This window comes from Sturnira hondurensis, unplaced genomic scaffold, assembly GCF_014824575.4.
Source record: "Sturnira hondurensis isolate 20B ecotype Veracruz unplaced genomic scaffold, ASM1482457v3 Scaffold0001509, whole genome shotgun sequence".
NCBI classification, from domain to species: Eukaryota; Metazoa; Chordata; class Mammalia; order Chiroptera; family Phyllostomidae; genus Sturnira; species Sturnira hondurensis.
Genome location: NW_028074140.1, coordinates 9,198,481 through 9,226,460, shown reverse-complemented (window position 1 = coordinate 9,226,460; position 27,980 = coordinate 9,198,481). Strand labels below are relative to the sequence as shown.

The 27,980-nt window shown below is 34.9% G+C and overlaps 1 protein-coding gene across 1 annotated transcript in view; it reads right to left on the bottom strand.

The window, feature by feature from the left end:
• Positions 1-3,017: 3,017 nt before the first annotated feature.
• The window catches only part of DTWD2 (DTW motif tRNA-uridine aminocarboxypropyltransferase 2), a 95,659-nt gene continuing 70,696 nt past the window's right edge, over positions 3,018-27,980 (bottom strand). The window contains 2 exon segments of the mRNA XM_037029263.1: positions 3,018-3,207; positions 10,057-10,185. Coding sequence (XP_036885158.1) covers positions 3,037-3,207; positions 10,057-10,185 — 300 coding nt within the window. The 3' untranslated portion in view covers positions 3,018-3,036.

Genomic DNA, 27,980 nt, shown 5'->3' with positions numbered 1-27,980 from the left:
CCATGCTCAATCCACTGAGCTACACCAGCCAGGGCTACATATTTTATATGTATGTGCAAAGGTCAGCTTGATATATATTAAGCTGACTTTTACATCTCACGTTCAGCTTTTCCTCACAACTTAAGACTGGATACAGGAAACTCTAGAAGTCATAAAGTCGAAAACAAATAAACAAAGTTATGTACACATTTCCCCTCATATTGGCAAAATGTGTACATAACTGTACAAATGGGTAGATTTAAGTTAGATATAAATACCTATTAGATACATGTCTCTTATTCTATACAAAATCTCAGGAAGTATTTTCCCAAATATGTAGGAGAGATTTCTTCTCCCAAACTGAAAGTTTATTCCCCCTAAAAGATTTAAATAGGCATAGTTACAGAAATATGATCTTGAAATTATAGTTGTATTATATTCTGCTTCAGTTACTTCTAAATGAAAGCATCAATAAAACTAATTTATCTGAGTCAATAAAACTATGTAATGAATACTGAAAATTTAAACTTCTCCAGAGTGATTAAAAATAAAAATGTGTGCTTTTTCAAAATTGCACACACCTGTTTAAAAATTAGGGATACTACCCAGAACAATCTTATCAAAATACCAAGGGCATTTTTCACAGAAATTAAACAAACAATCCTAAAACCTGTATAGAACAACAAAACGACCCAAATAGGGAAATCAATCTTATGAAAGAAGAATAAAGCTGGAGGCATCATGTTCCCTGATTTCAAACTATCTTACAAAGCTACAGCAATCAAAACAGTAAGATACTGCCATAAAAACAGACATACAGATCAATAGGACAGAATAGAAAGTTCAGATATAAACCCATGCACATATGGTCAGTTAATTTACAACAAAGGAGCCAGGAATATACACTGTGTAAAGGACAGTCTGTTCAACAAGAGTTATTGAGAAAACTGGATAGCCATACACAAAAGAGTAAAACTGGACCATTATCTCACACCATACACAAAAATTAACTCAAAATGGGTTAAAGACTTGCATGTACAACCTGAAACGATAAAAATCATAGAAGAAAAAACAGGCAGTAAGCTCTCTGACATTAGTCTGGACAATAATTTTTTTAAAATCTTCAGGGGAAATAGGGGAGGGATTTAGAGGAACAAATATAAAGAATACATGGACAACAACTAAGAAGGGTGGAAATGAGAGGGAGGGGGAGCAGGAGGGGGTGGGATGGGAGTAATAGAAAACTGTACTTGAGAAATAAATAAATTAAATTAAAAAAATAAAAAATAAAAATCTGACATCAAAAGCAAAAAATAAACAAGTAGAACTACATCAAACCAAGAAGCTTCTGCACAGAAAACAAAACCATCAACAAATTGAAAGGCAACCTACTAAATGTAAAAAATACATACGCAAAGCATATATCTGATAAGAGGCTAATATCCAAAATCTATAGAGAATTCATTCAACCGAATGGCAAAAAATTCTTATTTAAAAATCAGCAGAGTATCTGAAAAGACATTTTCCCATTGCATACATACAGATGGCCAACAGGTACATGAGAAGATGCTCAACATCACTAATCATCAGGGACATGCAAATCAAAACCACAATAAGATCACACCTGTCAGAATGGCTATAATTTAAAAGATATGAAATAAGTGTTGGTGAGGAAAAGGGAACACTTGTGCACTATTGGTGGGAATGAAATTGGTGCAGTCACTGTGCAAAATAGTATAGAAGTTCCTCAAAAATTAAAAACAAAACTACCATATGATCCAGCAATTCCATTTCTGAGAATTTACCTGAAGAAAACAAAAACAGTAACTCAAAAAGACATGTGTATGTACCCCTTTGTTCATTGCGGCATTATTTACAATAGCCAAGATATGAAAACAACTTAAGTGTCCATCAATAAATGGATTTGAAAATATTATATATATATACATATATACACATATATATACGTATCTCCAAATGAGTCAGCCATTAAAGGAATGAAATCTCATCATTGTGACATAGATGAACCTTAAGGGCATTATGTTAAATGGTATAAGTCAGAAAAAGACAAATACCATATGATATCATTTATATGTGGTATCACTTTTTTTAAAGGTACCTAGATACAGAGAATGACTGTTGTCAGAGATGGAGTTTCGAGGAGGGCAAAAATGGGTGAAGGGGGTCAAAAGATACAAGCTTCCAGTTAGAACATAAATAATTCATGAGGATATAACATATGGATCAATGATCATATTACAGTAAATAATACCATACTGAATATGTTAAAGTTGCTAAGAGAATAAATCTTGAATGTTCACATCACAAAAAAAAAAAAAACTATGTATGGTGACAAACGTTAACAAGAAGTATTGTGGTGATCATTTTATGATACACAAATATCAAATCAATATGTTGTTCACACCTGAAACTACTATAATTTTATATGCCAATTGTACCTTAATAAAAAATTAGGGATATTAATAGAACATTTAATCACATTAGCTGAGTTTAAGTTTAATCCCTAAAGAATATCTAAATTTCCTTATTCTGTTATATTGTTTTATGAAATAAGTAAATTCAATCTAAACTACTTATTATTATTTTGTTACTTATTTCAAACCATAAGTTCATGTACATTATTGCAAAGTGATGCCAGTACCCTCTAACATAGGTCTACACCTAATTATCTATCAAACATTAATGGAAACATTACCATTCCAATCAGACACAATTTCCTTCCACTTTAAAATAAAAACTTCTAACTCAGCTCAACAACAAATCACATCTCAAATTATGGATTTGAAAAAATGTAATAGAAGCATATGTTAAAAATAAATACAAATAAAAATACAATCTTGCTTTTCACTGAGTCGGTGTGATTTTTGTTTGTTTGCTTTTATACTTATATGGTTTATGTCATTCTTCCGGGCAAGTTCAATGGGCAGCTTTCATTTCTTTAGACACTCAGAAAACCCCACAGGCTTAAACTATCTGAGAACTTAATTGATATTGTCAGCCAAAGACACCAGAAGTGGCACTGTAAGAACATTTGTACTAAATTTTAACACTGTTCATTAACAGTTCCATTTTCCTGAATTTGTGTTTGTTCTTTGGCATTGGCTTAGGATATAATCCATTCTTCAGAAGGTGTTCCTTGCTGAGGCAAATTTGAGTACCACACTGAAGCTGGAAAGATCATAAAGTCTGAAGAGGGCAAAGCAAAGTCTGTTAAGATAAAAAGAAAATCTAAAAAAAAGTCTGTGACAAGTCATGGTATTCTACCTAGAATTTTCTTCAGACACTATTATTATTATTATTATTATTTGCTTTTAATTATGAAAAGCAATAGGTACTCTAGTAGATATATGATGATTTCCAAGTAAATAATTTATTTATATCCATATTTTGTAAAAATTTTATATATTTGTTTTAGAGATATGGGGAAGGGAGGAAGAGAGGGAATGAAATATCAGTGTATGGTTGCCTCTAGCACACCCCATACTGGGGATATGGCCTGCAACCCAGGCATGTGCCCTGACTGGGAATCAAACCAGCGATGCTTTGGTTAGTAAGCCTGCACTCAATCCACTGAGCTAAACCAGCCAGGGCTATATCCATATCTTATATTCCACTAAGTAACTCCAATAAAAAGACCCAAATTGATTTTTCATATAGGTGATAAAGTCTGAATTTAGTTTTATACATTAAGGTATTCAAACCCCATGAAAAAGTGTTGCCATTATAACTACTCAGTCTGTAACAAGCAGACTGCAAGAAATTTGTAGATAATAACAATCAGTTGATTCGTTTTTGCAATCACAAGAGTCTGCATGCTCTCTGCTCCCTGATAACAATTAGATGATGGCAGTAATGGTTTACTAATGCACAGTAGTCCATGCACCACAGACAAGTTCAGTATCTAGCTTTTGGCGCATCTAAAATAACTAACTACAGCACAGTCTAAATTTAAATAACTACAGGGCCAGCCATTTAACGTAACCATGTGAACTGGGTAGATCCATAGGGTAACAGAGAATGGCGGAGGTTGTAAAACACCTGGAGCATAAGCCTTTCCTAATGTTATTCAAAGTACTTTTTTTTTAATGAAAACACCATGCTGCTTTTAATTTAGAGATGTCAGTGTTTTAAACATGTTTTGAGTCAGATTCTTTCCTTGAGGCTGAGATCCCTTATCTAATTTTTTAAATAATAGCAACACTTGATTAAGCAGATTTTTAATAAAAAACAAAGAAACAAAGAAAAAGAAGAAAGGAAAAACTAATATATTTAACTACAAAAATTTCAAAATGTCTATGTGAAAATTTATTCTTTCACATGTACAACACAAGAAGTAAAAAGGGCTTAATAGCTTTAATGTACAATAAACTATTACAAAATTGAGCAGTCACTGGTAATTGCTTCTTCACAATCCACCTGTTCTTTTCTTTCTTATTAAAAAATCAAAAATTTTATTCTAGGTAGCAGTGTGTCCAGCCAGTAATATGACATTGGGTAATGGCACAGTTTAGACAATGAGATGTAAGTGGGAGTCCTTAGGTGGGGCTTCCAGAGGGTCTCTTTGAAATGGGACAGACTCAGCAGGCAGAGGCTCACTCTTTCTCCTTGACTGGAACAGCATTGTTAGAGGGAGAACAACCACCATGTGTCTACAGGGCAATAAACATGAAGATTAAAACCAAATACAGCCCTGGCTGGTGTAGCTCAGTGGATTGAGTGAGAGCCTACAAACCAAAGGATCACGGTTCGATTCCCAGTCAGGGTACATGCCTGGTTTGCAAGCCAGTTCCCAGCAGGGGACACGCAAGAGGCAACCATACATTGATATTTCTCTCCCTCTCTTCTTCCCTTCCCCTCTAAAGATAAATAAATGAAATCTTTTAAAAAGTATATATGCTGATGATCAGAAAGACAGGAAAAAGCTGGGTCTCTGATGCACTGCCAGCCCTGGCAGTTCTTGTTTACAGGTGAAAAAGAAATTCCTACATGGGTCGACCACTCCAGTAAGTGCTCTGTTACATAAGAAAAAGACCACTGCATGACACTGCTATAGAAAGTCCCTTAGATATGTTCTCACAATTTCTTTTAATATCTTTATTTCTTCAAACAAGAGAGAAAATGTGGAAATGACTATATATTACTTCACAGAGTCAACACAGTGGACTGATTGGATTCTGAATCACCATAGTTAGGAAACGTATCTATGACTATATACAGACTAAGATAATTGAAGTTCTATTGCAATTTTATGACATTAAATTCTTAATGAACAGGAGAATACTAACATTCCTGTGGTTAAGGTAATGGGAGGAATACTAACATTCCTCCCATTTTTACCTCCTGAAGATACGTGTCTATTAATTTTCTGAGGTAACTAAGAAATGAATTTTGGAGACAGACCTGAATGAGATTCCCCATTCCACCTCTGTGGTATTCACTAGGGCTATTCACAAATACGCCAGTGCTCCCTGGTACGTGATCAGACTGGATTTTCTAGCCCCCTTTGAAGTTAGGCATGGCTATACAAGTAGCTTTGATTAATGAAATGTGCTCATAAACAGTATGTGCCACCTCTGGGCTGAAGCTTTGAAGGCAGTATATGACTCATCACCTCCCCTTACCCCTTCTTTGAAGGGGTACCATGTCTTGAGAGTGGCTCTGTCAGCCTGGGTCCCTAGGTGATCGCAATGAGCAGAGATCCTCCTGGCAATTCCACTGGACAGACAGCATGCGAGAGGCATAAATCGTCAATGTACTATGCCAGGGGTGTCAAACTCATTTTCACCAGGGGCCACATCAGCCTCACTGTTGCCTGCAAAGGGTGGAAGGTAATTTTAGGACTGTGTGAATGTAACCACTCCTTAACAGTTAAGCAACGTACTGCCAGCTGATAGAAACAAGGTACTGGGTGGAATAAAACAAGGTGGTGGGCCGGATTCGGTCTGCAGGTCTTGTGTTTACCACCTGTGTACTATGCCATTCTAATTTTGGAGTTTTAAGTCACTGGAGCCTAATCCAGTTCATCTTTCTTAAAATTGAATTTATTGGGGTAACATTGGATAATGAAATGATACAGGTTCCAGGTGCAGAATTCTGTATAGTAGATCATCTGTATATTACATTGTGTGTTTACCATTCCAAGTCAAATTTCCTTCCATCGCCATTAATCCTCCCTTTACCCTTTTTTACCGCCCCCCCCCCCCCCCCCCTACATCGCCTCTGGTACTCACAATGCTGTTGTCTGTATTTTCTGAGGTATTTTTTAAATCTTTTCTCTTTTTTTTTGCATAATTCCTCACTTTTTTCAACCAGCCTCACAACCCACTTCCCCTCTGACAGCTGTCAGTATGTTCTCTATCTATGAGTCTACTTCTATTTTGTTTGTTAGTTCATTTTATTCATTAGATTCCACATATGAATGAAATCATGCGGTATTTGTCTTTCTATGATTGGCTTATTTCACTCAGAATAATGCTCTCCAGGTTCACCCATGCCACTGCAAAGGGTGAGTTCCGTCTTTTTTACAGCCAAGTAGTATTCCATAGTGTAAATGTATACAGTTTTTTTATCCACTCATACCCTGATTGACATGGGGGCTGCTTCCAAATCTTGGCTATTGTAAATAATGCTGCAATACACACTGGGATGCATATCTCTTTCCAACTGGTATTTCAGACTCCTTCAGAAGTCTGGAGGCAGCCTTGCTGGTCATAATCACCCAGCCTGTCTTGACTGATGTAATCATGTACTAGCTCTATGTCCCCAGACATTATACAATCTCTCTTTGCCTGTTTTCTTCGTTTATGAAATGAGGAAAATAATGTCTACCTTGTTAGATTGTTATTATGGTACACTAAGATGATGCATTAAATAATGTTTGAGACACTACTTGATAATAAATGATAATACTCCTATATAAATAGCATTATATCTGAGGCAATGTGAAGCTATGTGAGAGATAGACTGGTTCTGAGAAACAAAGCAAAATTCTCTCATAAAATTAACAAGTTAGAAAAAGGTTACTTGAGGGAGAGTCAAAGTTTTATAAATCCTTTTGTCTTCAAGTACAAAGTGAGTTTTCAAGGGACCATTATCACCAACTGGTATTACCCACTGGTGCTGAGTAGAGCTAAGGCACTTAGTCTATGGCACCAAGCTCTGCCAGGTTCTAAAAGCTCACAAGGGAAAACTTTGTAAGTAGAGATGCTTCTATAATAAAGAAAATTCCCAAGATCAAGGCTTTCAGGGTATAAAAAGCCCTGGTAAATATCGTAGCTGAATGAAAATCACCAACGTTTAGTTCAAAATTTTTGTCAATCCAATCAGAAAGGCAAAAAAGGGCAAAAGGATTAACTATTTGAGCATCTAGTGTCATGCAATTAACACACATTATTCCACTGAATTCTCTCAACAACACTATGAGGTTAACTATTTTTATATTACAGGTGAGAAAACAAGCACAAAGAGATTACATGAACTGCCCACTAGCAAAAAGTAATGATGGTAAATGGTGAAGTGTTCATTGAAACCTGACTCAAAGCTCATATTATACTACTTCAAGTGTTAGAAAAACTGCTTGAGAATAAAAGATGAGGATGAATCAACAGACTGAGGAGGCCGTTATTTTGAGGAGCTCTGCCTGTACAGAACGAAGCCAGCTGAAAAAGTACTAACGCCCCATCATCTTAAGGTTTTATGATGATGCTACTAATTAAAGGTTATTGGGAAGAAACGTATGACACAGATTTCTTCCCCAGTAAAAAAGAAAACACCTATGTTTAGAGCAGACAGTAATTGTGTTTCTCAGAGGAATGTACCAAATTTTTTCTATAATTGCTAGATTTGAATAGGCTGAACTTGGGGTTCCCCCACTAAGCTAATTTTGCCATCTGTAATAAGCAACTTGGGATGTTTCATTATATATTTCTTCTGCTTATACTCCAGCCAACCACCTTATCACCACCTCACAAATCACACTGTCTGATTGTCAAACCCCCTTTTCCTACTCCTGGTGACTACGGCATGACTGCTGCTGAGACATAAACAGAGAACTCTAGGGCCTCACCATTACTTTAGCATTTTATGTTCAGTTTTACCTGTAGATAACAATAACAAAAGCTAAAGAGATGAAGGGCCATGTCTCCATTCTGTATCTTCACTTTTGTCTGTTGTCAGATGTTATACTCGGAACATAAGATGGGTTCCCTGCTATAATGGTACCTAAGTTAATACCAGAAACACGTCTTACAAAACTGGGAAAGGGAGAGGCATTAGCAGCAGCAGTAGCACTAGCACAAACCCTACCCTGAACCCCAGCTGCATTACCGTTATTAAACCCCCACCAACACCAACACTAAAGCTGCTGTTTAGGACTGTAGTCAAGGTTGAATTCCAACTGTGAGAATAAGGGACCCATGTCCATAGAGGATTCTTTTCAGAACCCAAAAGAAGGTGAGGACAATTTAAATCTATAGCCAAAGAATATTATATTTTCCCCTCAAGATCTGAACTTTTAATTGGTCCTTGGTCTGATGGTGGCCGATCATAGAGTTTTCCATCAACCAAAAGGGAAACACAAAGGCTGCATGGAAAGCAAGCTTAAACAATATTAAGACACTTAAAAATATTATAGTTTATTTTTTATTGTTCATTTGTTTACTTTTTCTCTCAAGAACTTAGAGGAATCATGGTGAATAGACAAAAAAAAGACAAGTAGGGTAGTACATTAAGTGCTATCTGCCTGTGGCCAGGTAGCACTGGAAGTAGGTAACAAGTGTAGTATGAAGGAAGAAAGGTCTGGAAACACTTCCTAGTCATTTGGGGTAAGGATTTAGAGTCCTTCATGAATATTTTTCTCAAAGGAGAGGAACAGAGAAAGTGAAACTGCCTAGATCCCAAATGAAGCCAGCTTATATGGACACACACATACAAAAAGCATACCCACGAAGAAACGTCTCCGACTCTGCCATTTCCATGTCTCGGGGTAGGAGAGAGGAGAGGAAAAGACAAGTGAATGCCTGCTCCTGGCATTCTTTGACTCTCCTTGCTCTGAAGGCCTTTTTGGTCTTGCTTGGTAACTAGCCGAATTACTCTGACTTGAGCTTGTATCCACTATTAAAATTTTCTTCATGGCTAAGGCACCTTTTTGTATAATAGTAACCATAGTATTTAATGAGAGGGAGAGAGAAAGAGAAAGAGAGAGAGAGAGAGAGAGGGAGAGAGAGAGTGAAAGAGTATTTGGTGTATGTGTGTGCATGTGTGTGAGTTAAAAAACTTAATTTAGTCATATTTGTTACCCTCTGGTTTTTCTTCTTGAGTTGTATTTATCACAACATTTCAGTGACTAAAAAAAACTAACAATTTAAATTTCATTTTGCTATTTTTTTCTTTTGCCAGAAGTGCAAAATTACTTACATGTTCCAAAGACTGAGGTGTTAATGAGTGCAATAAAACATTCTTTACTGATGATTATTAATTATATATGAATCATCAGGCTTTCATGAAAATTACATAAAATGATGATTGAAGGTTATAATCTTTTCATATCCTGTAGGCATTTTTCTTAAAAAGGTTTATCTTTTTTGTACTCTAAATATCATTAATAAGATAAACAGGAAGTTGGTATACCTCCTCAAATAAAAGAAACAAGGCAAAAAAGTAAGATGTCCTTCTTTTAATTAAAAAGAAAGAAAGTAGTGTACAGAAGCATGAATACTAAAAGGGAAATACAGAATGCTAAAAGAAAATTCTAGCACCCCCAAACCTATATTCAATGTTGTGATACTAATATGTAATTTAGCATATTGTAAATGTTGTTTGCACAGCTTAGAATCAACCTATCAATAATTTTAAATAATGGGATCTGGAATGCTAAACTCACAGAAAAACACCAGAGAGGAAAAGGCTATAAATGTAGACAAGTCTCTGTCACAGATACATTCTGCTTCTCACTCAAGTCACAAATTTAACAAGCTCTGCATTTCCAAACTTTGTAAATAAACTTTAACCAAACTCCTACTTTCAAAAAACTATATAACCTTCCAAAGACACACATACCTCTTGTATGCAATTCTTTCTCTCCAAAATGGAAACAGCAACAGCTGTACACTCCAGTGTGGACACAAGCCTATGAGCTCGTTGCCCCCGAATCATACGCTGACTAGAAATGCTCATTTTTAACTGCACCTGAAACTGAAACACAGGATAGAATGTAATTTTTGTATTAAATTTAAAACTATAAAGTCTACATTTTAAATACTAATCACTCTAATTTCCTTCTGAAATTGGCAGTTTAGAAATAGTAAATGTACCTATATTTTCTATATATAATACCCTTATGTTATTGTCAAATAGTAGAAGGAAGAGGATATTTTCACATATATCTGACAAAGAAAACATATTCAAAATAAAGACAAATTTCTACCAAGCAAAAATGGATTGACTAATAACCCCCTCTCAGTGGGCAAAAGACTGAATGGACTTCACAAAGAAGATATAAGAATGGCAAATAGGTATGTGTAAATACAATAATATAACATTTCATACTCACCAAAATAGTTAAAATCAAAATTATTAACAGCACCAAGTGGGGAGAATATGAAGCAAATGAAACTCCCATACACTGTGGTTGGGGTAAAAGTGGTTTACTCACTTTGAAGAATCTATTTTATGGTTTGTCCTCCCACTATTTCTTAATGTAAGTTGATAGGTATATGTCTGTGTGGGTGAGTGTATATAAACACAGAGACATACAGACACCCACATATGTATGTATGTATAGATATAGATATAGATATAGATATAGATATAGATATATAGATATCCTCTCTTTTTAGATAAACACAGCATACTATATATATTTTATCCATGAAAATAACATTTTAGCTGAGACAATGGCTGAGTCAGATGTGAAAAAAACAATACAAATTTGAGTGTCAACAATTTGGCCTTCATATTCCTATTTTAATTTAATTAAGTAATCTTATACTCATAAAGCCATATTCTACCCCACACTCTGATCAGAATCACATTTACAGATGTGTGGATGAGAATTTTAGTTTTTACTCATAAAACATATAAGCATGGGGATTGAAGGTGACTGACTACACACAGCACCTTCCTAAAATCAGGTGTTTTATTTTCTAGTATCGCTAAAGTCCTGAGTCTCTTACTCCTACACCATAAAGCTCATCACCCATGGCTCAATTCCTTCCCTCCTTTGTTTCTCATTCAGTCCCCAAAGAATGAGAAATATGGGTCTTCTAATAAAAGTGCTTTTTATTCAAATAATTCTTCTCTCCAACTTGTTTCTTTTCCTCAGAAACAGGAAGAGAGAACAGAAGGAAAGAAGAAGAAGGGGAGAGGGAGAGAAAAAAAAGGGAGGGTGGGAGGAAGGGGAAGAAGTAAAGTGGGTATCATAAAAGATTCACAACAGAATGTATTTGGTTTTAGAATACATCCTTTAAATCATATTTGACTAATAATGTTTTAGATATGATCATGTTAAAGTTATTCTGCATTTCTACCAATAAACAAGATGAAAAATAGATGCAGGGAGGAAAAGAGATGGAGAAAAATGATTGAGAAATATGCATAATGATAAAAGAAAGCCTATGATTAAATAACTGTAAGAATAATTCATGATGTTGATTAACTGTCATGACTAATGGCTTAATATTTCATCAGGTCAACCTATACAGACAACTACTGTTTCAATACTCAATTTCAAATCATCACCTGAGGAATTTATAATAGGCATCTGATTACAAGAAAACCTTTGGAAAACATGAAAAATTCACAGTAAATTTTGTTTATTGGAATGAGTTTGATTTTTAAAATAAATTTCTTATTTCAAAGAGGTATTTTAATTCTTACTGTGACCCACATAGCTATCTGAAAACTCAGAATTTGAAATTTATCATCTGCTACACATCATAAGCTATATAAATGTCTAATCATGGGGTTGTACACCTGAAACTAATAGAACATTGAATGTCAACTGTAATCTAAAATATTTTAAAATTTACCCTGACTGGCATGGCTCAGTATGCTGAGAATTGTGCCACAAACCAAAAGGTCACCAGTTCAATTCCCAGTCAGGACCCATGCCTCGGTTGTGGGCCACATACCTGCCTGGGGGGGTGCAAGAGATAACTGATCGATGTTTCTTTCACACATTGATGGTTTGCACTCTCTCTTTTCCCTCCCCTGTCGGTAAAATAAATAAAGTCTTTTTAAAAATTTTTAAGGAAAATTACTTATGGCCAAGATGGAGGCATAGGTAGACTCACTGTACTTCCTCGCACAACCAAAATAAGGACAACAAAAATTTAGAAACAAAATAACAACCAGAACTGACAGAAAATTGAACTGTATGGAAGTCGGACAGCCAAAGGGCTGAAATACACACATTCATCCAGACCACTAGGCGGGGTGGAGTTGGGGGGCAGAGCGAGCGGAAAGGGGCCGAGTTAAAAGAAGTTGTGAAACAAGGCATGCAAGGCACCCGGGGCGCACAAGACAGCAGAGGGCGAGCCCTGGGCACGCAGGCGGTGGCTGGCAGACTCCCGGTGTGGGGTGGCAAGCGGGGGTTGTGAAGTGAGGCACTGCGCAAGGCAGCTGGCTGACCAGGCGGCCCCACATTCGTGCACAGATAACTGGGGAGTGAGGCAGACTGAGCAACCCAGGCTCCCAGCACTGGGGAAATAAAGCCTTAAAACATCAATTGAAAACATCTGCGGGGGGTGAGGCTCAGGGAGAGACTCCCAGCCTCACAGGAGAGTTTGTTGGAGAGACCCACAGGGTCCTAGAATGCACACAAGACCACCCACATGGGAACCAGCACCCGAAAGGCCCAGTTTGCTTGGGAGAAGTGAAAAAGAGACTGAGGTCCAACAGACAGCTGAGCAAGCACCATTGTTCCCTCTCTGACCCTGCCCCCACATACAGCATCACAATCCAGCAACTTGGGTTGCCCCACCCTGGTGAACACCTAAAGCTCCACCCCTTATATGTAACAGGCTCGACCAGAACAAAAAAAAAAAAAAGGCCAAAACAGAAGAACAAATCAAAGCTCCAGAAATAATACAACTAAGCAACCAAGAGATAGCCAACCTATCAGATGCATAGTTCAAAGCACTGGCGATCAGGATGCTCACAGAAGTGGTTGATTTTGCTCACAAATTAGATGATAAAATGGAGGCTATGCTAAGTGAAATGAAGGAAAATGCACAGGGAACCAATAGTGATGGAAAGGAAACTGGAACTCAAATCAAGGGAGTGGACCAGAGGAAGACAAAAATGACCAAACAGAAAAGAATGAAGAAACAAGAATTCAAAAAAATGAGGAGAGGCTTAGGAACCTCAAGGGCATGTTTAAATGTTCCAACATCCTAATTATAGGGGTACCAGAAGGGGAAGAGGAAGACCAACAAGTAGAAAACCTATTTGAACAAATAATAAAGGAGAACTTCCCCAATCTGGCAAAGGAAATAGACTTCCAGGAAGTCCAGGAAGCTCAGAGAGTCCCAAAGAAGTTGGACCCAAGAAGGAACACACCTGGCACAACATAATTGCATTAACCAAGATTAAAATTAAGGAGAGAATCCTAGAAGCAGCAAGAGATAAGGGGACAGTCACCTACAAAGGAGTTCCCATCAGACTGTCAGCTGATTTCTCAAAAGAGATCTTACCGGCAAGAAGGGGCTGGAAAGAAGTATTCCAAGTCATGAAAGGCAAGGACCTACATCCGAGATTGTTCTATCCAGCAAAGCTTTCATTTTACAATGGAAGGGCAGATAAAGTGCTTCTCAGATAAGATCAAATTCAAGGAATTCATCATCAGCCCTGGCTGGCGTAGCTCAGTGGATTGAGCGTGGGCCTGCGAACCACACGATTGTAGTTCGATTCCCAGTCAGGGCACATACCTGGGTTGCAGGCCAGTTCCCAGCAGGGGACTCACGAGAGGCAACCATACATTGATACTTCTCTCCTTCTCTCCTTCCCTTCCCCTCTAAAGATAAATAAATAAAATCATTTTTTAAAAAAGGAGTTCATCATCACTAAGCCCTTATTATATGAAATGTTAAAGGGACTTATCTAAGGAAAAGAAGAAAAAAAATATGAACAGTGAATGGACAGCAAATTCACAATTATTAACAACTAACAACCACACCTAAAACAAAAACAAACCAAGCAAACAACTAGAACAGGAACAGAACCACAAAAATGGAGATCACGTGGAGGGAGAGCAACAGGGAGAGAGGGGGGAAAGGTACAGAGAATAAGTAGCATAGACGGTAGGTAGAAAATAGGGGGAGGGCAAGAATAGTATGGGAAATGTAAAAGCTAATGAACTTAAGACACATGGACATGAACTAAAGCGGGGAATGTGGGTGGGAGAGAGTATGCAGGGTAGAGGGGAATGAAGGGGGAAATGGGACAACTGTAATAGCATAGTCAATAAAATATATTTTAAAATTTTTTTAAATTTTTAAAAAATTTCCACAGATTTGAACTTTCGCACTCTCAACTTGGAAACAGCTTCTATTTCTTTGCATTTTATAAAAAAATCTATTAAACAGAAAAAAATTTAAGGAAATTTTTTAAAAACCTCATACATAGCTAATAAACATCTTTATAAAACTTTTAAAAAGGATCTATTTTTGAAAATCGGACAGCTGGACCTAAGGCTGTTAAAACCTATCTTTCAGCAATCAACCTAAAGGATATATTTCACACATATATAGATAATTCTCTATTAATCCATTATATATCACCATTATTAGTATATGTTATAAAATTATAATAATATATATCATTTTAATTTCCAAATTTTGGAAGCCATGCTGTACAAAAAAATGCTTCAGTAATTTTCAACTCTTTGGCAGTTGGTTCTCTATAGGTATAAGTTGTTTGAGTACTCTTATTGTAACTTATTTCAAAACAGGAAAATTATTGGGTGGTGTAGAATTCTACCAACCAATAATAAATTGAGCCTATAACTTCCATTTTAAAAACAGCCAGCTCTTCTGCATCTTATTTCTAGACCTGGCTTCAGATCTTTTCCATCAATTCTCAGAACTGACTAAAATTCGAATTCCTGGAAATTCTTTTGTTGTTATAATACCCTCGCTTCTTCTCTTCCATTAAATCTTAAATATACAAGGTCTCTCCAGAAAACGTCCAGCCATGTTAGAGACAGTTTTTGATGAAGATACAATATACAAGAAACATTGTACATAAGACAACAACACCTCAGTCTCCTTCAAAATAGGCATATCAGGATCTCACATCTACCAATTGCCATTAGCTGCCCCATTGTATTTTCCTGAGTCTCACTGATGGTCTGAAATCTCTTCCCTTTCAAAGGTGATTTTAGTTTTGGAAAAAGCCAGAAGTCACAGGGCACCAAACCTGAGCTGTAGAGGGGTTGAGTCACCTGGGTGATTTGATGTTTCACCAAAAAACTCTGCACGAGATGTGATACAAGAGCTGGTGCATTGTAGTGATGAAGCTGCATCACCAGTTGCCCTTGCTGCCACCAGCTGCCACCTGCTGAATCATCTGAATATTTTCCACAAGCTTAACACAAAATTTGATACAGATTCATTGCTCTACTCACTGTCATTTTGAATGCAGCTACTACACTGTACACATGCTCATTCAGTGGCGTCTACCACCCCCACTGACTAGTACAGTGAAGTCTTGAAGTCATCACTGTTCATGCACATGCATTCCAGTCCACTCTCCTTGGCTGCCAGGTTACTTCGATGTCAGGCAAACTGTTCTTGTTATATTAACAATGTTTGGACTTTTTCCAGACTAGACAGATATAATGGCTGTTGAAAAAGTTTTCGTGACATTTACTTTCTTTATATGACTATACAACTTAAAACATTGCATGACATTTATTGCCTTTAGAATTATTTTCTCCAAAGTGCTCTAAAAATGTCACTTTGAATTAAAGCATAATGTTTGGAAAGGATAACTTATTTATGTTCTTGATGTAGATTTAAATAACATGCTGAGTTTTGCTCTAGTTGATTTTTTCTATACCCTAAAGAAATTGCTGAAAATACTTAGATGTAATGATTTCAGATTTTACATTAATAGAAAACAATGTTTGAATTGTATAGAATAAAAGAAAGTAATCCTTTTAATATTCTTAGAAAAGTGAATAAACACTACATATTTTATATGTAAACACAATTAGTATTTGATCCATATGATCTAAGTGCTTTTTATAGATAATTCAACTTAAATGTAGACATACTTTTTTCAGGGGGTTTTCCTAAAATACCCATTTTTTGCCTTTGAAATCCATTTTTTTAACTTTATTTTTTATTTTATTTTATTTTTTGTTCAGTTACAGCTGTCCCACCCTTTCCCCCACTACTCCCCTCTGCTCCAACCCCCCCCACCCCCAGAGTCCATCCCAGCTACAGATGCACTTTTTAAATAATACGATAAACTGGCTGAACCTCTCGTTCCTGTAGGATTTGTGAACCACCAGTGAGCACGCCCTTCCTTACAATCTTACAAACGTCCCTCAAAAGAGATAAATTATGACTAGTATTTATTTCCTAATTCCAACATTTTAATGTAAGTTAATAACTGATTAAAGTAGTGTTTTACCAACCTAAGTTTAAATTCAGACACAAATCCCTAATGTCTTTGTACAGGTCCTTTCTCTGCTTCTCACTTTCACATCTGCTTCCCCAGCCAAGTCACAATCCCCCAGATTCTTAAATCTGGGTGTAATTAACTTCTGGGTATAATTCATAGCTATATTTAATTTTCTCATGCCTGTGCTCATTAATTCAACCAATGTTTACTGAACACTAACCACTGTGTTGGACACTGTTCCTTACACCAGATGACAGTGGCAAGTAAGCAAAATAGACAATCCATGTCGAGGTGGAGCTTACATCATGTGGCAGTAAGTTGCTGTGCAGAAGTACATAATTACAAATTAAAATTGTGTGAGTTGAATACAAAGGAGCTTTAAAATGGGGATGAGATTGAAGTTGGAGTTCCCAGAGAACTTTCTAGCATTTGAGAACTAAAGGGTATGTAGTAGTGAGAAAAGAGAAAGGTAAAGAAATTTTCATGCTTAGTCTGGCTAGTAGGTAGTGATGGAGGTGAGGAGAGAGCAGTATCAATGGAATGAACAATGTACAGACCATGCTTAGGATTTTGCTCAGTGGAAAGCTTAGGATTTTAATCTGAGTGGCAATGTGGTCGTTTCTGTGAGACTTTTTAGAGTAGTTTCAGGTTCACAGCAAAATTGATTGGAAAGTACAGAGAGTTTGTGTGTGTTTTAAAATATTTTATTATGACTTTGTTTTTTCCTCCATGATAAAATATAATGATGCAGCCATATAAAACTTTTAATTCAATATATTCCATTGAACATAGGAGGGAATATCAGGATACATTTTTGATAAAACGTGGTGCTTCCCTCACCTATCATCCACCCCTGCAAATCCTGTATGATTCCTCTGAGTGAAGCCCGGAGTTTTATGCCTCTTGCTCCAAACACTGCCTACTTATTATCTATTTGTTAGATTGAAAGGCACACTAGTTTGTTTTTTACAGAATCACTTGCTGACACATAGAAAATGATGTAGGAAGACTGAAGCGAAAGCAAGATGTTCAGAGAGGAATTTGCACAGATTCAGGGTGGAAATGATGGTGACTTGAAAGTGATATTGTTGGAGAGAAACTTACAAATAAAAGTTATGCTATATCAGCAATAGCTGAAAAATACATTTAAAAAATAATAAAAAAATCATGCTAATAATTACAAGATTTTCTGTGTGTGTGTATCTGGTTTAGAATGTTGACCTTGTCTAGTAAAAAGAGAACTAATTAATATAGATGAAATTAGGTTCTAGATATCACTAATGATATTTAATATATCATTAAATATATGCACACAGTCTTTACATGGATTAAGGAAGTTATGAGAGACTTAATAAGATAATAGTAAATTAAACTATAGGAAAAGCTTTCATTAAACAGATGGTGAAAAACAATAAAACAATAAACCAAAACTTGTTAAATATTGTGTATCATCATAGTGATACTTTTATTATAATTAATGTCTTTCCACAAAGAACTGTGGAATTAACATGTCAGTGTCATTAATTTACCATCTAGTAGAATTTTCATTTAAATTACTTGAAAAGATGAGTAATAAGCCTTGGGAAAACTCAGTTTTAATTTGAAATTAGAATATTTTTCCTAATGAATAGAAAAGAAATCCCTGTAATTTGATGAGAACTCTCCATTTTACATTCTCTTCCCACATTCTCTTCATTGTAGATTTCAGCTATCAGTGTGTCATCACTTTTTCGGTGATAATTTTTCAGGTTTATATGTGTCATTAAAACAAATTAATTTGTCAAATATAATATGTAACATTATGCATACATTTTTACACCACAAACTTGACAGAATTCTGCCATTCTCAGAGGAGAACTGATCGTATCATTAATGGTTATTACACAGGACTTTATGTTGTGCTTGAATGGATCATTTAAGAAATACCAATTCGGTTTTTGGATTTCACTAGTTTGCTTAAATTGTCTGAAAAGGTAATTAATAGTACAAAAACATAGATATTCTCTGACATCTCAATGTGTTGACAATACTTGAATGGACAGTAGTCAGTAAGGTTAAATTCCACAACACCACAAAATATAATGCATGTTATATTTCTCTTTAATAATTTTTCAGCTGTCACACAGAATGATTATTGAATATTTGAGTTTTAAAAACTTATTTATCAATCAGCAGCTATTTATATCCCTATTATTTTGTTAGGCTGATGAGGAGATAGTAAATTCAGGGTTACAATTTAGCCGATTATTGTCCTTTAAACAACGGTCAAATATTGTGTTTGCCTTTATATCTCCTTGACCTTGTACATGCAGTTGGGCTCACTTTGCTGTACAATGAAGATGGAAAGAACACTCATGTGATTCAGTCAGGGCACTGACAGTGTCTACCTCAATGACAGGAGATAAAGAGAACCCCAGAATATTAGATCCTGAGGAGTCTGAGAGATAGATTTAAACCAATTATTTCACATATTAGAAAAGTAAATAACCTATGCAATGTTACACAGTTAATGACAACTATCCTCTGTTTTCCAATTTGATATTAGTGTTTTGCATAACAGAGAAAACTTTTAGTAGTAAGAAAGGAACATTTGAGCTAATACTTATCAAGAGAATTTTAATGATGTGTTTTATTTTCAGATGTGCATAAAATATATGTAGAGTAAGAAACACTTGCCACTCTTATAACCATCGTTCAAGTCTAGACAGAGAGCACTGCTGGTACCCCCCCAAGGGCCAGGCCCCTGTCCCCTGGGTATCACTATCCCCATCGCTACCCCTTTTCTTACCCCTAGAGGGAACCAGAGCCTGACCTTATTGTAATCACCTCTTTGCTTTTACATGTGGATGGATGCATGCCTAAATGATATTGTTCTGCCTATCCTGAACATTATGTAAATCAAATCACACTATACATGCTCTCCTGTGTCTTTTCTTCAGCATTGTATCCTTAAAACTCATCCATGTTATGGAACATTCCCGCACTTGTTCATGGTCATCGTCATGTAATACTCCATATGTGAATATATCACAATTTATCCATTCTGTAATTGATGGACCTCGAGGTTCTTTTCAGAAGCTTGGAGCTATTAAATTAAATGCTGCTATGAGTGCTCTTGTGTGTGTATCTTGATGCACATGTGCAAGAGCAACTCTCAGATATATACCTGGCAATGAAGTAGAGAGGTCATGGGTTAATCATAATTTCAACTTTACTAGACTTAATCGAAGTGTTATACAGTGATGGTAACTATTCACGTACTCCCAGCAATGTATGGGAGCTATCCTCACAAACATTCGGTAAGCTCAGCTGTTTTAAATGTTTTGCCAGTCTGATGAACGTGTAGTACTTTTTCATTTTGTCTTAATTTTCATTTCCACAATTGTTATTGTGGTTTAACACCTTTTTAATATGCTTAGTAGCCATTTAGATTTTTTCAAGTGCCCTTTGACACCCTTTAACCATTTGGTTAGCTTTTTGACTTTTTTCTATTGATTCCTAGGAATTTTCTATGTATTCTGGATTTGAAATATTTGATAGTTATATATATTGCAGAGATATCCCCTCTGTACTTGTCTTTTAACTCTTTTTATGCTGTGTTTTGATAATGGGATTTTATATTTTAATATGGTTGAATTCTTCAGTCTTTTTATGGTTAGTGTTTTCTGCATTTTGTTTATGACATTTATTCTTATCTCTAGCTCAGAATCTCTTATATTATCATTTAAAACCTTTATAGTTTTAACTTTTACATTTGCCTAAATCTACCTGTAATGGGGTTTTTTTTTTTGGTGTGTTTGCTGTCAGTTACAGGTCCAACTGAACTCGTCCCCATATGGCTGCCAGGATTGCTGTGCATTTATTGACCAGCATCACTTACTGGAAACAGCACTTTAACATTTGTTGCATGTGTGCATGAGTGTGAGAATATATTTCTATGCTTTAGATTCTGTTCCATTGGTCTGTTGACGTTTGTCAATTCCATACTGTGTTAATGTCGCTTTACAATGAGTTTGACTGACAGGCTAAGTCCTTCTACTGTCCTTCTACTAATCTTCCTCACAATTATCTTGGTGCTTTTGCCCTTCGCATTAACATAGAATTCCAGAGTAAGCTTTATGAAACTCCACAAAAACCTCTTTAGATTTTTGGTGAGGTTACATTAACTCATGAATCAAACTTTAAGAATTAACATCTGTGTAACAGTCTTTGATTCTAAGAGCATAGTATGTCTCCTCTTATTTAGGTTTTCTGCAATATTGTTCAGTAAAATGGAGTTATTGAGACTGTAGTTATTGAGACACTAGTATATAGACATTTAGTATTTTATATATTTGGTTTAATGGTAAGTGAAGAGTCAAACTATTACTTACAAATAATCCAAGGGTTAAAAGTTATGATACTCTGCAACCTATAATTTCTTATCTCTTAGGAATCTGTACCCTGCGTTGCTCAAAGGAATATGACAACCTACTGTTACCCAACTCTTATGTCTGTCTGTCCCTCTCACTGTTGTAAAATTTGTTAAACATTATAGACAAGTTACATGTGTACAGAGGTAGAGGAAGATGAGAAAATACATTGAAAACATTGGACAGATAAAACAGTCATGCATGAAATGAACATTTTCCATTTTAAAAGTTATTTTCAAAAATCATTACAAACCTTGGTCTGTCTTTTCTGTTACATTGTGTTGTTTAGGAATGTTTCAAAGAAATATCTAAAGATATAGATAAAACCTACTTTGGTGACTATTGCATATGATACTCCGAATATGTACTTAAAGGGTGAAAGAATAAAAAATTAATACATTCCTTGGCTATAAATGTTTTGTCATGGTGTTCTAACTCTAAGAATATTTTATTTACTTGGCAAAGTAATTTGTCCTTCTCTGGTACTTCTAAGACTGCTTTTTTCCTTCCACCTATTCCATTACTTTCCTTCTTTAATCCTGTAAAAGCTGACATTCTGGTTTTGTCCTAAACTCCATCTCGTCCTGTACCCTTGGCCAGGCTGCTCATCTGGCCTTATTGCAGTCAAGCTGAGTTGCTTCACACTTATGAAGTCTGTCTGGAAACAGTCCAGCCATCATTAATATGAAAGAACGGTTTGCACGGGCTCAGGCATCATTGTGCTACAAGATACAATGCTTTTTGTATGTTGTATCTTCTTCATTCAATGTTTCTGTTTTGCTTATTATGTGGCTGAATGTGTTCTGGACAGACCTCATATACACACATATTTATTTCACCATTAAAGTGGATATACTGAAAGCTTCTAAATTGTCAGCCCCCAAAATATGTATAAACTTGATATAAAGGCACTGTTTCATGACCATCATATCATTCCTATGTTCCTGAGATATTTAACATTCTATATAAAGTTTGAAATTTTTAAGTACTTTTAAATAATCATAGAGCCTTTTAATAACCATAGAATTTGAATTTTATTCCTTTAAAATTAAACTGTTTATCGTCTTTAACTTTTTCTAACAACATATTTAGTTATAGGTTCAGAAAAAATCTTAAAAAAATGAAGTATCATGCAGACCAAGGACACAACTTAAAAAATAAACCTTTACTTAAAGTGAGTAGTTTGGGAACTGTTTCATCACATTGCGTGGCAGTAGATAATTAAGTACCACATGTGTAACAATAAGTATATATTAGCTAGCTTTTGAATCAAAAGTCAACTTCAGTTTTAAAGTTAGCTATATGTGACCAGTGTAGAAAATGATTACCCAAATTTGGACTAATTAAAATTCTGGTGAAAAATAGAGACCCTTATCAGAAAGTCTGAAAAGACAATAAATACTGGGTCTGGTGATTTTAAAAAACAAATGTCCTTAGTATTAAGTCTGAGATGACAGCTTAATATTCTTGTATTTATTCTTATAGTACCTTAGTTTTTAATGTGTAATTATAAAAATCTTTAATATCTACAAAATTAAATGTGTAATATTTGAGTTATAAAAGTAAAGACTAAAACTGACATCCCTGAATCTCCTAATAACTATTCAAGAAATAGAATATAACCAATATGATTGACATCTCAGGATACTCCTTCCATGTCCTTCATGCACGCATGCACACACACACACACACAATAAATAGGTTGATAGATGTATAGACAGATCCATACATACAATTTTACTTAAGAATGTCCTTAGCAAATCAGTAAAAGTTCTCCTAATAAACCCGACCTCCTCTAAAATAACTACTACTTCCACATTTTTTATAAGTCTTTTGCATTTAAGTATCCTAAATAAAACACATTGTTCAATTTTGCCTATTTTTTAATATTCTCCCGTGACTTGTCTTTTCAACAACATTATATTTTAGGAATGCATCCACTTTGCTTCCTATAGCAACAGTTCATTCATATTCATTTCTGTCTAACAGTAGCCCTGTATGTGAACTTGTCACAATTAACCCATTCCTTGAGACATGTGTTTAAGAGTTATTTGCTATTATAAACAAAATAACAAAAACGTATGTGCCCTGGTATAGAAGTACAGGAGTTTTATCATACTATACACCTAGAAGTAAAAACTGTCATCAAAGTATTGGGTTGTCATAGATAAAGAGAACAGACTGAGGGTTGACAGAGGACTGGGGGTTGAAGGACTGGGTGAAAAAGTGAAGGGACTAACTAGTATTGGGTTTGCCAAAAAGTTCTTTTGGTTTTTTCTGTAAAGTGGCTCTAGTAGTGCTTAGGTGCTGACTGTAACTTCATTCAAAACAATTTTGTTAGATTGTATTGTGACAGCTCTCATATCAGTGCACATTTTTTTAAAAAATTATCAAAATTGATGAATTTTTGTGTAGCCATTTTAATGTTGAAGATGAAAGAAATGTAGTATTCCACATTTACACAATGGAATACTACACAGCAGAAAGAAAGAAGGAGCTTCTACCCTTTGTGACAACGTGGGTGTATCTGGACAGCACTATGCTGAGTGAAATAAGCCAGGCAGTGAAAGACAAATACCATGTGATCTCACCTTTAAGTGGAACCTGATCAACTAAACAAACAAGCAAGCAAAATATAACCAGAGACATTAAAACGAAGAACAAACTGACAGTAACCAAAGGGGAAGGGGGAGGGGATAATGGGGGGAAAGGGGGAAGGGTTTTCAGGAGCAACTACAAAGGACACATGGACAAAACCAAGAAAGGGTAGATTCAGGGGAGGGAGATGGGGATGGCTCAAGGGAGGGGAAAAGGTGGGGGAGGGAAGGCAGAAAACTGTACTTGAACAATAAAATTTTAAAAGATGAAAAAAAAAGAAAATAAGGGTCAGAAAGGATGTGTAGAAACTGGAACCCTGTTCACTGTTGGTGGGAATGTAAAATGGTACTGGCACTATGAAACATTGCGATAGTTTCTTTAAAAAGTTAAGAATAGAATCACCAACTCATCTAGCAATTTCATGTGGTATGCAACCAAAAGAACTGAAAGCAAGTCTCCACAATAGCCAAAAAATAGAAAAGCAACCTGTGTCCATTGACAGATTAATTCATTTAAATTTCTAGGTAGCTTTGAAACTGGTGAACCTTACTTTTAGATAGAATGCTATCCTAAGAATATAAATTAAAGCAAGTCACCCAAATGTAAAATCCTGATTCATGAGCTTTGTTCCCTAATTTTATGAATCACTCTTTAATTCAGAACTCAAATAAGTAAATGGGTAAAAAAAAAGTTTTTGAAATATATGTAGTTCATTTTTGAGAAGATAAAAATAGAGCAAAATATGCAGATGACTAAATGTGAAATTTTGCAGGGTGTAAAATTCTTACACGTTCATGTAACAATCTTATCAATAATGAGATTTCACTAGTAAACTCTAGTGCAATAAAAGATTTTTTTAAATTTGTATTCTTCTGACCAGATTTGGCTATTTTTTTACATTTGTATTCAACATGATTTCAAGATTTATAAAAAATTATCATAACTTTAAAAAATTATTTTCACTATTAGTATGGTCACATAGTAGAAAATCAAGTGTTTTTAAACCATCTGTTCCCACTGCACAATCTATATTACTTCAGAAACAGAGGCAGTTTTACCCACCACACCCTGTAATTGAGACACATAACCATACCAGTTGCCAAACTACACCAAGTATGCCTGCTATGCAAACAGCTCTTTCTCTGAATTAATTGTGTCCAATGGGCCAATTTAACATACTACTTCTCCAGGATTACCTTTGCCAGCTGATGGTTGTTGCAAGAAAGTCTATAGTGCATACACTGCCACTCTCAAGATGTGTGTACTCTCAATTGTGACAATGCAAAACATTTCTGAATGATGTACTCACCTGAAGGAATGCAAGCAATCAGAGGCTTAAAGACCATCAGTATCATGTATGGCTCACTGGAGGTTACAGCAATTGATACAAGCACAGACTCATTTCATGTCACTAGATGCTTACACATATGACCACAACCCAGTAGGATACACTGGATCAGGCATTAATATTTAATAATTAAAATGTATTATAAACCTCACTTACAGAGTAGTTGAAATGGCCAGGATAACCACGTAACTACTATTGACTGAATTAAGACCAAACTGTCCTTAACTCAAACTTATTCTCAACCTCAAGCATCCAGAAAATGCCCAAGAACTTTTACACAAGACAATAGTCAAGCTCAATGCTAATGAAAGAAAATATATTGTAACCTACATAAGTAACATTAAATTTTTTAAGATAAGACATTTTTAAAAGCAAAATGAAAAAGGTAAAATTAATTACAATATATTTTTTAACCCAAAAAATCCAAAACAAAAAAATCATTTTAACATGTAATCATTATAAAAATTGAGATTTTTATTTTCTTTTCTTAAAACTAAGTCTTTGAAAGTCATTGTGTATTTAATAAATACAGAACATATTAATTAGGATGCTATATTATAGTCATAAATATTTAGTCAGTACTTAGACTTTATCAATATGAGTTTAAAAAGTAGTTCACACATCTAAGTTGTTCCAAACATGCTTCAAAGTTTTCCAATAACACATTCATGCACCACATAAATATATTCATTCAACATTTGCATTTACATTGACAAAATTGGTTCCTCTTTTTAAAAATCACTGCTTTTATCACTTGGCTGGCTTAGTGAATTGAGTGATGGTTTGTGAACTGAAGGGTCACCAGTTTGATTCCCAGTCAAATGCCTGGGTTGCAGGCCAGGTCTCCAGTTGGGGACATGCAAGAGTCAATGGATAGATGTATCTCTTGCACATTGATGTTTCTCTCCCTCTCTTGCCCTTCCCTTCCTCTCTCTGTAAAAATAACTAAATAAAATTTTAAAACATCGTTGCTGTAACTCAGAAGCAAAAGCATATCAGTTTAAAAACTATGACTGTTTAGTGAACAAATTCACTAAATCTTGTGTCAACTCAGTTTCATTAACTCCAAATTCAAAAAGGGTATTACATAAATTGAAAAATAACTTCAAATGTAGCAATATCAATAAAGCATTCCTCAATTTTTTCCAGTTTCCTTGCCTTGAGCTTCAGATTTACCCATATAAACTATGATAATGGTGAAAAAAAACTTTAATCACAACACCATTTTGTTGTTTTTGCTTGAATATGTGGCAAAGATTTTTGAGTTGGATTTAACAATACAGAATTTTTGTGTAAAATTCTTCTACTAGGCAAACCAACAAGAATTGTCAAATAACAAAAAAAAATGACTAAGTTCACTGACCTCTATTTCTTTCAACAGTCCCACCATTAGCCAGTGATAATTCATAGCATTTGTACATATATACAGAATTATTTTTAGCAAGTGAATACATGACATTTTTTAGAGCAACTATTGAGAAAAACAAGGTACAAATGTATTCAATATTTAGCACACAATAAATAAAATATTACTTACTTGACAACTCTAATAAATCTGAGTTTTTGACCTACCATAACTGGGATACTGTCCATGTGAAATGAACTAATTTTTTCATATTTGGCTGAAATTCTTCTTTGACTTATTTGAAAGAATAAAAAATATCTATAACCTGAATTCAATTTTTTAGGTTACAAACTATTTTTCTTCCTATATTTGAGCTTACCCAGAGTACTTTTTACCCAAATTATTAATTAGGCTATATCTCTTTTATCACATGGCATTTAAGGCTAAATAAAAGTATCTGCAATATTTCTAAATTTTAATCTTATATCTCACGAGTAACTGTAGGGTGGCTAAATTAAAAATCTTCCATTTTTTGGTAAAATATCTTCTTTCTAACACTATTTCTACAACAGAAATAATTTCTTTTACCATCTCACTATCTAAAAATGACTTACATCTGCTCACATTATTTTTTTAAAAACCTAAGAAATAGATTAAAAACTTACTGCAAATAATAATTTAGAAAGATCTCTAGAAAAAAGGTCAATAGACAAAACTGAATGGTATTTTGATATATTAGCAACAAACAATTAGAAATTCAAATCAACAAAATTCATGTCATTATATATAATAGCATAAAAAATATGAAATACTTATTGATATTTTTAATAAAATACTTCTATGAGCAAGACCTAAACACTGAAAACCATAAGCTTGCTAAAACAAATAAAGAAGAAAAATAAGCAGAAAGATATAGCATGTTCATGGATTGAAAGATTCAATTTTGTTAAGATGTCAATTCTTCCAAAATTGACCTATAGATTTAATGCAATCCAAATCAAAATTGCAGTAGGCATTTTGATATACTAACAATTGGGTTCTAAAACTTACATGAAAACACAAATGGTTAAAAATTAGCCAAATCCATTTTTTGAAAGATTTTATTTATTTATTTTTACAGAGAAGGGAAAGAAGGGAGACAGGGAGAGAAACATTGACGTGAGAGAGAAACATTGATCAGTTGCCTCTTGTATCCACTCCTACTGGGGAATGAACCAACAATCCAGGCATGCTCCCTGTCTAGGAATCAAAACTGTGGCCTTTCACTTCACAGAACAGTGCCCAATTGAGCCACATTAAAAAGACCCAAATCAAGTTTTTAAAAGAACAAAGCTGAATGACTTATAGTACCAGACTTCAAGATGGACTAAAGGTACAGTATTCAAGATAGTCTGTTATCAGTATAAGGAAAGGCATAGAACAATGGTACTGAATTCTATAATAAAGGTTCAACTGATTTTGTTCGAAAAGATGCTAAGGCAATTTAATGAAAAAAAATGATAATATTTTCTACAAGTGGTTCTGGAACAAATGTTGGATGTTCACATGGGAAAAAAAATTAAATTCAATTCCACCTCATACTTTGAACAAAAATGAACTCAAAATTGATTATCATAAGGCAAACTACAAATGTTCTAACAGAAAGCATAAA